The sequence below is a fragment of the Lycium barbarum genome, chromosome 12, assembly GCF_019175385.1.
Source record: "Lycium barbarum isolate Lr01 chromosome 12, ASM1917538v2, whole genome shotgun sequence".
NCBI lineage: Eukaryota > Viridiplantae > Streptophyta > Magnoliopsida > Solanales > Solanaceae > Lycium > Lycium barbarum.
This window is the reverse complement of record NC_083348.1, coordinates 80954123-80966506: the sequence shown is the minus strand read 5'-3', so window position 1 is coordinate 80966506 and position 12384 is coordinate 80954123. Positions and strand designations below refer to the sequence as shown.

Below are 12384 nucleotides of genomic sequence, written 5' to 3'. Positions count from 1 at the left end.
TCAAAAGGAAAGGATATTGGCAATTTAAAGAATACAAGATGAGAATGGAACTTGAAGGGAAGGCAATACAGAGATTTGTATGTATTCCCTAAAGGTTAATTAAAGCAAGTGACAATCATTTTAGCAAAGAGTTACTGGAAGAGCTCTTCCGATGTGAAAGAACTAAATTTATATACTGCAAATAAAGTATGACCAATTTCTGAAGACTCCCAATCTCTTTGGGTATAATTCCTTCCAAATTGTAGAGATAAAAAAAGATCCATTAATGTTTTTTTCTAACTTCAGTGAAAACCCTCAGAAAGAGTATCTGGATTAAGTTTGTCTAACCGCTCAACTTTACCAATGTTGCATCCATATATATAGATAATGATATACACTATCGTTGATCCAATTTAAATTCTACGGACTTCATATATCAACAGTTAGCAACTTCATGCATGGTTCAAACAGAGAAGCAATTAGGATTTGAACTTTATGTATTTCAAGTTCTAGGATAGCGATATCAGGCGTAAGTAAATGCATTCTAAATTTAATTTTGTTTCATATTTAGTGGACTTCTTAATACAGAACTGGGACTAAACTTACTGGATCCAGCCGAAAACCGTAGGTAACCTTCTAGCTCCGCCCCTGGATGCAACACTAGTGTAGATTACCAAAAAATAACAAATTGCTTGAAACTTACCTGTTAAGTTGTTGGTGTTGAAATTAATCAACCACAGTGATGACAAGTTAAATGTTTTAAGTCTCAATCTCAACTGTGACTTGTTAGTGAGTGAAAACATGGATTGTATTTGTGCTTTCAATCTATAGTCATTGGGACAACTCCATTCAATTTGGTAAGCAAACGCCTAGCTTGTAGTTACCTTTTACACTACTCTCCATCGACTATTGAAGCTGCTATTTACATAATAATGATCATTAATATTGTACAGGGCATTCACCATGCCAACTTTAGTACACATCTTATATATTAAAGCTATTTGACACACATACACACACTTCAAACTTGAAATATGCACAAGAGAAACAAGAAAGTACGTTCTAATCTCAGACCAGGTGTTGGTTATCATCTCAAGTTACCTTTTACACTACTCTTCATCGACTCTTGAAGCTGCTATTTACATAATAATGATCATTAATATTGTATAGGGCATTCACCATGCCAACTTTAGTACACATCTTATATATTAAAGTTATTTGACACACATACACACACTTCAAACTTGAAATATGCACAAGAGAAACAAGAAAGTACGTTCTAATCTCAGACCAGGTGTTGGTTATCATCTCAGTGGGATCAAACTTTAGTTGACAGTCAATATGAATACGAAATCAGCACGCGCAAAACTATACTATACTGTGATAGTAATGGAGACTTTGATTTGTTTACTTAAATTTTCAACATAGTATATTTTTCACCATAATTAAATTTCCATAGGCAAAAATGTTGGTCCTTCTCCTTATATATTCTTGATTTTGTTTTTTACTCACTAAAGAAGTTCTCCTCGAACTCAAGAAAGTAATGATAAACCTGGGATACTCAGAAAGTTTTCCTCGACCTCAGAAAGATCACCACCAGTAACATGGATACTAATGATAAACCTATTTGGGAGACTACCAACGATGGCCTTTTCTCCTGCTCATCTGCTTATGATCTTCTTAGACAAAGTAGAGAAAAACAGAATCTATGGGCTGATGTTTGGAGGAAAAAAATCCTTTTAAGATTCCTTCCTTCTATGGAGAACTTTTAAAAAGAAAAACCCTATAGATGATATATTAACTAACTTTGGTCTTTTAATTGTCTCCAGGTGCTATAAAGACTGCTACTCAAGCTATACCAGCTTTTGTCTGTTGGAAACTTTGGAAGGCTGGTAACAAAAGAACAACTATCACTACAATCTACAATGAGGTTCTATTTTATCTCAAGGTTTATTTTGCTAGAAACAATTTTCATAACAACTCAGAATTCTTGGCACCAGCTATGTCAATTTATTGATGAGTATAGACCACAATTAAGCTTAACCCCAGTAAATGGTTATAACTAGCTAAAAACTGGATTAAGCTCAACACTGGTGGTAGTCGTAATAGTGATTATTACACAACTGGGATAGAGGGAGCTGCTAGAAACAGAAATGGGGATTTGATATGGGCTTTCTCCAAATCTCTTCATTACGATCGTTAATATTACACAAGGCATCCTTCTATACCAACTTTATTAGTACACATCTTATATATAAAAGTTATTTGACACACACATACACTCAAAACTTGAAATAGTACACAAGAGAAAAGCACAAGAAGCAATAAAAGTTCAAATCCCGGACCAAATGGTGGTTGTCATCTCAATTGGGGTCATCCAAATTTGCTAACACCAGGAGGAAGAGGCGGCACTACCTGTAAGATTATTAATTGGGATCAAACTTGAGTTGTCCTTAAGCCGAAGACCAATAGAGCAATAGGAAAAGACCATCATTTATATCTATCAAGATACCTATCTCCCTACACCATTTGCATTAGAACTCAATTTCTTTTCATATTTTTCCCTTGTTATATTGAACTCCAGAATTTTTTGAACTTAAAGTTTCATTTTTAATTTCACTGGTCTTTGTTTTCCTATTATTTTCCTTCTTAAACTAGACTCTTAAAGAAGTTGTCCTTCAATCCAATTCTCTATTTTTTTTTTCTCTCTTTTACTACAGGGGGATATATTTGTATGAAAACAAATACCTAACTCAATGTTTATATATGGTGCGGACAAGACAATAATAATTTCTATTCCTGAAAAGGGTAATAATTTCTCGAATATTTGAGAAAGTTGGATATTTACCATCACATGAACCTTGCTACATCATTTGCGAAGGAAGTCCAGTTTAATCTTCTTGATAGTTGCCAGGACTTCTTTCATGTTGAATCTTTCATTGGGAGATTCAGTTGTACAATGCAATGACAACTCCAAAATACAGGACACGCAATGCAACTTTTTCTGAAAATCAGTCTCTTCTGGTTCCACTAATGTGACATAAATAATCTCCTCTGGTGTTGCAAGTAGTGAATTACAGATCCCAACTCCTCATGCTCAAATTTTCTTTAAACATCATCATATGGCCTTTTTCTTGTGAAAGTCTCCATGAGCATGATGCCATAGTTGTACACATCACACCTTCCAGAAGCTAATCCTACTGATCCATACTCTGATCCAATGTTACTAGAGTAATCAGTTTCTTAACGTGCCAAATAAATAAACGAAAATAATATATATATATATATATATATATATATATATATATATATTTGAAAAATATTAAAAACAGTTGAATCTACCTTGAATAGATTAAAAAAATAAATGAAGGAACAACAAGAATGAAACTAGAGTAAGTAAATTAATTGAAATGATATTACTGCAACTTTCTTTTTCTTTATCGTCACTTTTTCATGCAAAATCTGTGATTTATTACATCAACACTCACATAAATACCATTTGATGTACAATAACACTTTATATTCCATAATAAAAAACCAAAAAGAAAGTTAACTGGTGCGATGTAGCCCATCGTTGCAAGTGTTTTAGTATGAGCAATAGATTCCCCTTCTCCTAATAACTTCGCCAGGCCAAAGTCACTCACATGTCCAACCAGCCTTACATCTAGAAAGACATTGCTAGGCTTCAGGTCACTATGTACAACAACTGTTACATAACCATGATGGAGATATTCCAAAGCAAATGCAACATCGATCATTATGTTTAATCTTTGGATCATATTCAAGAAGTAACCATCAGAATGTAACCACTGCTCCAGGCTTCCATTGGGCATGTACTCCAAAAGTTAAGCTTTAAAATCCAAGTTAGTACAACTGGTGATAACTTTGATAAGATTCTTATCGCGAAGGTTGCATAAAACTTCGCATTCGGAATCAAAACTCTTGAATGCATCTTCAATCTGTAAATTAAACACTTTGATTGCCCAAACCATCCCATTTTCAAAGATGCCCTTGTAAACAGAGCCATAACCTCCACAACCTAGCAAGTTGCATTGGTCGAACCCTTGAGTTGCCCTTTCAACTTCAATGTATGAAATCCTGGCTAATGAGTTGCAATGATCAATTCCAGAGTCACTCGGGAAAATGATAAGTTTGGTATCTGCGAATCTATCCAATAACATTCTTTCAGGTACGATTCCAAAATCACTAGAGTCTCTGTTTGCTTTAAAAATCCAAGAATCTAGATATCTTTTTGTATGCTTCATTGATGAGGAGCAACCCTTTTTTTTTCATTTTCTTCTTTTCTCTGGTAAGCTAGAGTGTAAGGATGAATTCGTCATTCCTAGTATTGTATATTTGTATTGCAGAGGTCAGGAATAGCCCCCTCTATGTTCCTTTGGCTTATCTATTTAATCTCCTCTGGGGAAACTTTTGATTAAAAAAAAAAGATTGATACGATATGACCACAAGTTTCTTTTTCTTTATCTTCGTCGATGCATGAATATAGAGTTTGACATAGTCATATTTTGATGTTTTCAATAACGTTTTTTTCATGCTTAATCTGTGATATGTTATATTTTCTTAAATTAATCTATCCACTCAAGCTTTTACCCAATTCTACTGTGATACAGAACATTAGAACCAGTAAACTAATATGCAATTATGAAAGGATGAAAAGAAATTTACCTGGTGAAATGTAGCCCACTGTAGCAAGTGTTTTAGTATGAGCAATAGATTCCCCTTCTCCCAATAACTTGGCCAGGCCAAAGTCACTCACATGTCCAATCAGCCTTTCGTCTAGCAAGACGTTGCTAGGCTTCAAGTCACTATGTACAGCGACTGTGGCATAACCATGATAGAGATATTCCAAAGCAGATGCAACATCGATCATTATGTCTAATCTTTGGATCATATTCAAGAAGTAACCATCAGAATGTAACCACTGCTCAAGGCTTCCATTGGGCATGTACTCTAGAAGTAAAGCTTTAAAATCCAAGTTAGTACAACTGGTGATAACTTTGGTAAGATTCCTATGGCAAAGGTTCCGTAAAACTTCACATTCAGAATCAAAACTCTTGAATGCACCTTCAATCTGTAAATTAAACACTTTGATTGCCAAGACCATCCCATTTGCAAAGATTCCCTTGTAAACAGAGCCATAACCTCCAAAGCCTAGCAAGTTGCATTGGTCGAACCCTTGAGTTGCCCTTTCAACTTCAATGTATGAAATCCTTGCTAATGTTGTTCTTGCAGGTAAGGATTCGGCTTGAGTTGGAACGTTTCTGTTCCCACGTCTCCTTAACATAAACACAACTATTGAAGCAAGAACCATCAGTGAAGCTCCTAATGGGACAAGTATAATCAGTAGCAATTTGCTTCTTCTTGACTGATGAAATGACCTAGTCATACAAGGCCGGAAAGAAAATCGCCGCATAACTCTTCATTTCCCATAAAAGATTGAGAGGTGAAATTAAGAAAAGGTCCTTTACTTGGGATTTCACCTTCTAATCTATTGAATGATACACCGAAATACTTCAGATATTGAAGTGCCTCTAATGATTTTGGAACCGTACCTGAAAGAATGTTATTGGATAGATTCACCAATTCCAAACTTATCATTTTCCCAAGTGACTCCGGAATAGATCCTTGTAACTCATTATAAGCCAAAGAAAGAAAAAGTAGATTCTGCAAGTCTCCAACTTTGGAGGGAATACTTCCTGAAAGGTGATTCCTTGACAGAACTATGAATGTTATGGCATTCAACTTTCCAAAACTAGCAAATATAAAACCAACCAAAGAATTATTTTACAAGTTAAGCTCCGAAAGATCTTTGAGGCTCAATAGACTCATGGTTATGTTAGTGAGATTATTTGAATTTAGATGAATCTTTCTCAAAGAGGTAACGTTACTGATGCAATACGGTATCTAACCCAAAATTTGATTACAAGACAAAAGAACGAAGACCAACTCCATCAATTTGCAAAGGCACTCTGGCAAGGTTCCACTTAACCTAGAAAGTTCTAAACTTTGAAGGTTGTGTAAATTACCCAACGTTCTTGGCATTGCTCCAGTCAAGTCATTCCTGTGTAGGGACAAAGTGATTAAGTTAGTTAAATTCCCAATTCCTAATGGTATCTGACCACTAATTTCAGAACTATCTAAATACAATTGTTCAATAGAAGTGGAGAGATTGACAATGGAATCTGGAAGAAAACCATTCAGAGGATTACCCACTAATACTATAACTCTCAAAGATCTGTAGTTCACCAATGAAATTAAGATACTCAGATGCAGAGATGATAAGTTATTATTGAACAACTGCAGATTTTCAAGTTGTCTCAGATCTCCCAATGAGTTAGGTATCGGGCCACTGAGTTTGTAATCATTGAGATATAATCCCTTTAGATTTGAGGAATTGGAGATTGAGCTGCGTATGACTCCAACTATATTGTTTACACCCAGATGCAAAAACCCTAGATTTGTTGGCCAGTAGCCTGGAGCAGATGGAAGACTACCTGAAAGGTTATGGAAAGTAAGTAACATCGCTCTTAGCGTAGAGATATTGAACTGCTTAATCTTTGTTCAGCCTTTGATTATAAAAAAAAAACAGACGTTTATTGAAATATGTATACTTATTTTTCTCTTTTTCAATCAAAGATGTGAATACATTTTTTCAACAAAAATATTAAACTTCTTTTTTAAATTTTATAAAATAAATACGTAAAAGAATTAATTTATAATTTTAATTTGTCTTTTAATAGTTATAGTTTAATATACTTAGTTACGATTATATCTCATAGGGAGTAAAATTTTTATAGTATATGTCGTGTAAGTGTTTGATTTTAAATATATCCGAAACTGAATAATATTACATGAGTGTTTAGTGTAATTAACCCTTATTTTTACTCCAACTTTTATGCAACCGCTAAGAAAGAGTATATCTGGACATAATATATTTACTTTATTGCTCAAATTTACCAGCAAGAATAGCGCCCGCGGGTTCTCATGTCATAAAAAAAATATAGATAATGGTGCAATCAATAATCAGCAACTTCCGTAGATGATGCAAGACTAGCCTGGATTATCAAACAAAAAGACGATGATTGTGAATTACCTGTTAAATTATTGTTGGACAATCTCAAATATTCAAGTTGCCTCAAATCCCCTAATGAGTTTGGAATCGGGCCACTGAATTTGTTATAGTGCAAATAAAGCCTTTCCAATTTGTGAAGGTTCCCGATCTCTCCGAGTATAACACCTGCCACATTATAAAGAAAAAACATCTAAATTAGTGCAATTGTATGTTGGTTCTAACGTTCATGAAATGAAACAATATATCAATTGGATTAAGAGCATGTTTGTATTCCCTAAAGGTTATTGAAAGCAAGTGACATCCATCTTAGCGTAGAGACATTGGAAGAGCTATTCCGATATGGAAGAGCTTAATTTATTATACTGCAAATAAAGTATCTCCAATTTCTGAAGACTCCCAATCTCTTAGGGTATAATTCCTTCCAAATTGTAGAGACAAAACAAGATTCATTAATGTTTTTTTTCTAACTTCAGTAAAACCCTCAGAAAGAGTATGTGGATTAAGTTTGTCTGACCGCTCAACTTTACCAATGTTGCATCCATATATATATATATATAATGATATACAATATGGTTGATCATATTTAAATTCTACAGACTTCACATATCAACAGTCAGCAACTTCATGCATGATGCAGGCAGAGGAGCAACTAGGATTTGAAATATATGTATTTCAAATTCTAGGATAGCGACATCAGGCATTAGTAACTGCATTCTAAATTTAATTTTGTTTCATATTTAGTGGATTTCCTAATACAGAATTTGGACTAAACTTTTTGATTCGGCCGAAAACCTTCTAGCTCCGCCCCTGGATGCAAGACTAGTGTAGATTACCAAACAATAACAAGTTGCTGGAAACATAACTGTTAAGTTGTTGGTGTTGATACTAATCAACCACAGTGATGACAAGTTAAATGTTTGGGGTTTTAAGTCTCAACCTCACAGTGATGACAAGCTAAATGGTTAGGGTTTTAAGTCTCAATCTCAACCGTGACTTGTTAGTGAGTGAAAATGTGGATTGTATTTGTGCTTTCAATCTATAGTCATTGGGACAACTCCATTCAATTTGGTAAGCAAAGGCCTCGCTTGTAGTTGCCTTCAGCATTTTACACTACTCTCCATCGACTCTTGAAGCTGCTATTTACATAATAATGATCATTAATATTATACAGGACATTCACCATGCCAACTTTAGTACACATCTTATATATTAAAGTTATTTGACACACACACACTCCAAACTTGAAATATGCACAGGAGAAATAAAAAAGTACGTTCGAATCTCAGACCAGGTGTTGGTTATCATCTCAGTGGGGGTCACCAAAATTTGCTAATGCCAGGAGTAAAAGGCAGCACTACATGTACAGAATTTCACTATAATTAAATTTCCATAGGCAAAAATGTTGGTCCTTATCCTTATAAATTCTTGATTTTGTTTTTTACTCACTAAAGAAGTTCTCCTCAAACTTAGAAAGTAATGATAAACCTGGGATACTCAGAAAGTTTTCCTCGACCTCAGAAAGATCACCACGGTAACAGGGATACTAATGATAAGAAGCCTAGAGCCTACCAATGATGGTCTTTTGTCCTGCTCATCTGCTTATGATCTTCTTAGACAAAGTAGAGAAAAACAGAATCTATGGGTTGATGTTTAGAGGGAAAAAAAAATCCTTTTAAGATTTCCTTCCTTCCATGGAGAATTTTTAAAAGGAAAATCCCTACAGATGATATATTAACTAACTTTGGTCTTTTATCTTTTGGAAACTTTGGAAGGCTGGGTGTGCACTCAGATATGGTAACAAAAGAACAACTGTCACTACAATCTACAATGAGGTTCTGTGTCATCTCAAGGTTTATTTTACTAGAAACAATTTTCATAGCAACTCGGAATTCTTGACACCAGCTATGTCAATTTATTGATGAGTATAGACCACAGTTAAGCTTTACCCCAGTAAATGGTTAAAACCAGCTGAAAATTGGATTAAGCTCAACACTGGTGGTAGTCGTAATAGTGGTAGCTGCTAGAAACAGAAATGGGGATTTGATATGGGCTTTCTCCAAATCTCTTCATTACGATCGTTAATATTACACAAGGCATCCTTCTATACCAACTTTATTAGTGCACATCTTATATATAAAAGTTATTTGACACGCACATACACTCAAACTTGAAATAGGACACAAGAGAAAAGCACAAGAAACAAGAAAAGTTCAAATCCCGGACCAAATGGTGGTTGTCATCTCAATTGGGGTCATCCAAATTTGTTAACACCAGGAGGAAGAGGCGGCACTATCTGTAAAATTATTAATTGGGATCAAACTTGAGTTGTCCTTGAGCAGAAGACCAATTGAACAATAGGAAAAGACCTGAGTCTATCATTTATATCTATCAAGATACCTATTTCCCTACACCATTTGCATTAGAACTCAATTTCTTTTCATATTTTTCCTTTGTCATATTGAAGTCCAGAATTTTTTGAACTTAAAGTTTCATTTTTAATTTCACTGGTCTTTGTTTTCCTATTATTTTCCTTCTTAAACTAGACTCTTAAAGAAGTTGTCCTTCAATCCAATTCTCTATTTTTTTTTTCTCTCTTTTACTACAGGGGGATATATTTGTATGAAAACAAATACCCAACTCAATGTTTATATATGATGCGGACAAGACAATAATCATTTCTATTCTTGAAAAGGGTAATAATTTCTGGAATACTTGAGAAAGTTGGATATTTACCATCACGTGAACCTTGCTACATCATTTGCGAAGGAAGTCCAGTTTAATCTTCTTGATAGTTGCCAGGACTTCTTTCATGTTGAATCTTTCATTGGGAGATTCAGTTGTACAATGCAATGCCAACTCCAAAATACAGGACACACAATGCAACTTTTTCTGAAAATCAGTCTCTTCTGGTTCCACTAATGTGACATCAATAATCTCCTCTGGTGCTGCAAGTAGTGAATTACAGATCCCAACTCCTCATGCTCAAATTTTCTTTGAACATTTCATCATATGGCATTTTTCTTGTGAAAGTCTCCATGAGCATGCCATAGCTGTACACATCACATCTTCTAGAAACTAATCCTACTGATCCATACTCTGATCCAATGTTACTATAGTAATTAGTTTCTTAACGTGCCAAATAAATAAACGAAAATCATATATATATATATATATATATATATATATAACGTTCCTTTATATATATATATTTGAAAAATATTAAAAACAGTTGAATCTACCTTGAATAGATAAAAAAAAAGGTACAACAAGAATGAGACAGGAGTAAGAAAATTAATTGAAACGATATTCTGCAACTTTCTTTTTCTTTATCGCCGCATACATGAATAGAGAGTTTTACAGTTATATTTCAATGTTTTCAATACCATCTTTTTCATGCAAAATCTGTGATTTATTACATCAACACTCACATAAATACTATTTGATGTACAATAACACTTTATATTCGATAGTAAAAAACCAAAAAGAAAGTTACCTGGTGCGATGTAGCCCATCGTTGCAAGTGTTTTAGTATGAGCAATAGATTCCCCTTCTCCTAATAACTTCGCCAGGCCAAAGTCACTCACATGTCCAACCAGCCTTTCATCTAGCAAGTCATTGCTAGGCTTCAAGGCACTATGTACAACAATTGTCACATAACCATGATGGAGGTATTCCAAAGCAGATGCAACATCGATCATTATGTCTAATCTTTGGATCATATTGAATTTAGATAAATATATCTCAAAGAGGTAATGCTACCGATGCAATACGGTATCTAACCCGAAATTTGATTATATGACAAACCAACTGCTCCCAACTCCGGCAATTTGCAAAGGCACTCCGGCAAGGGTCCACTTAACCTATTATCAAAAAGCCCTAAACGTTGAAAATTGTGTAAATTACATAATGTTCTTGGCACTGATCTCGTCAATTCATTGCCGAATAGGGACAAAGTGATTAAGTTACTTAAATTCCCAATTCCTAACGGTATCTGTCCCCTAATTTCACAATGATATAAATAAAACCGTTTAAGAGAAGTGGAGAGATTACCAATGGAATCTGGAAGAACACCATTCAGAGGATTATCCCCTAATGCTATATATGTTAAAGACCATACGTTATTCTTGAACAAACCCAGAACTTCAAGCTGTCTCAAATCCCCCAACGAGTTAGGAATGGGGCCGCTGAATTTGTTATCACCGAGATATAATCCCTTTAGATTTGAGAAATTGGAGATTGAGCTGGGTATAACTCCACCAATGTTGTTTTGTGGAGATTGAGCTTTAGATTCAAAAGCTCTAATTGAAGCAGATGGAAGACAACCCGAAAGGTTATTTCATTGAAGTACAGAGATATTGAAGATCTCGTCGGGTATGGAACCACTTAATTTATTAAAATGCTTAAATAGTTTCTTCAATTTATAAAGATTTCCAAGGTATAATACCTGTCACATCACAGAGAACAAAAAGATCCAGATTAATTTTAAGGTTAATTACATTAAACGGTCTGTAATATGATTCAGTTTCGAATACACACAATTATTTATGTGTTTAATATTTATAGAATTTGAAAAAGAGAATATATATGTTTGTTGAAAATCTTTATTAAGCCTTTGATTATAAAAGAAAATAGACATTATATTATATTATATTATATTATATTATATATTTTATATTATACTAAAAATGGAAGCTCGTATCATCAAAGTTGGATTACCGTTTTACCCCGACTGTAAATTATAATATAATAAAACATAAAACATCTAATATAATAAATATTAAATACTAATATTATCATTACATGAAGGCTCAATCATGTCCGGGAGCATTAAGTTATTTTCCGTAATGAATGAAATCATGAGTGAATAAGAAGCTCATAAATCTTATTTGAATGCTCCACATTAACTTATCTAAACGTGTGTAAGGTAATTCGTAATTAAATAATACTTCCTCCGGATAAAAAAAAGAGTTCACTTAGCCATTTGCACACCTTTTAATAAAATATTAGCTCCTAAGCAAAAATAGATAATTTAACTAAACTATCCCTAATTAAATATGCATTGGGATTTGATCATATAATACTTAACAGGGGTAAATATGAAAAAACAAAGTTAATTCTTGTTTGATTTGCTAAGTGAACTCTATTTTTATACAAGAAAAAAAGGCTAAGTGGATATTTTTTTTATCCGAAAAGAGTAATATTTAAGTGTGAGTGAAAATGAAGTTGAGCAGTTCTATTTTAATGCTCCTCATTCACTTCTCACGTTAAAATGCCATTGTAAAGTTGAATGACACTTTTCTCCTTCAAACAAA

The 12384-nt window shown here is 33.9% G+C and overlaps 1 protein-coding gene across 8 annotated transcripts; it reads right to left on the bottom strand.

Moving 5' to 3' along the window:
• Positions 1–2146: 2146 nt before the first annotated feature.
• Positions 2147–11450, bottom strand: LOC132621521 (probable LRR receptor-like serine/threonine-protein kinase At3g47570). Of its 8 annotated transcripts, none has more exons than XR_009575540.1 (7): positions 10566–11450; positions 9806–10168; positions 7094–7237; positions 6210–6494; positions 6027–6061; positions 2828–3191; positions 2147–2394 (listed from the first exon to the last, which is right to left on the bottom strand). XR_009575540.1 is itself a non-coding variant. In XM_060335826.1 (7 exons), the coding sequence occupies exons 6-7, from the start codon at positions 5411–5413 to the stop codon at positions 3825–3827; spliced, it is 1062 nt and encodes a 353-aa protein (XP_060191809.1). In that variant the 5' UTR covers positions 5414–6061; positions 6210–6494; positions 7094–7237; positions 9806–10168; positions 10566–10948; positions 11123–11450; the 3' UTR covers positions 3427–3824. The 8 variants fall into 8 exon arrangements, 5 of the variants coding, with proteins under 5 accessions (XP_060191809.1, XP_060191810.1, XP_060191807.1 ...); XM_060335826.1 differs by lacking the exons at positions 2147–2394; positions 2828–3191 and adding an exon at positions 3427–4138 and having other exon boundaries at positions 4666–6061; positions 10566–10948; positions 11123–11450; XM_060335827.1 differs by lacking the exons at positions 2147–2394; positions 2828–3191 and adding an exon at positions 3427–4138 and having other exon boundaries at positions 4666–6061; positions 10566–10932; positions 11123–11450.
• Between the last annotated feature and the right edge of the window lie 934 nt (positions 11451–12384).

Bases quoted from the DNA above. Each gene is read 5' to 3' on its own strand.
- LOC132621521 (XM_060335824.1), bottom strand. From the start codon at position 5,413: ATGCGGCGATTTTCTTTCCGGCCTTGTATGACTAGGTCATTTCATCAG. The intron at 4,139-4,665 runs GTAAATTTCTTT...ATAGATTCGCAG, and splicing joins AGTGGGCTACATTTCACCAG to ATACCAAACTTATCATTTTC.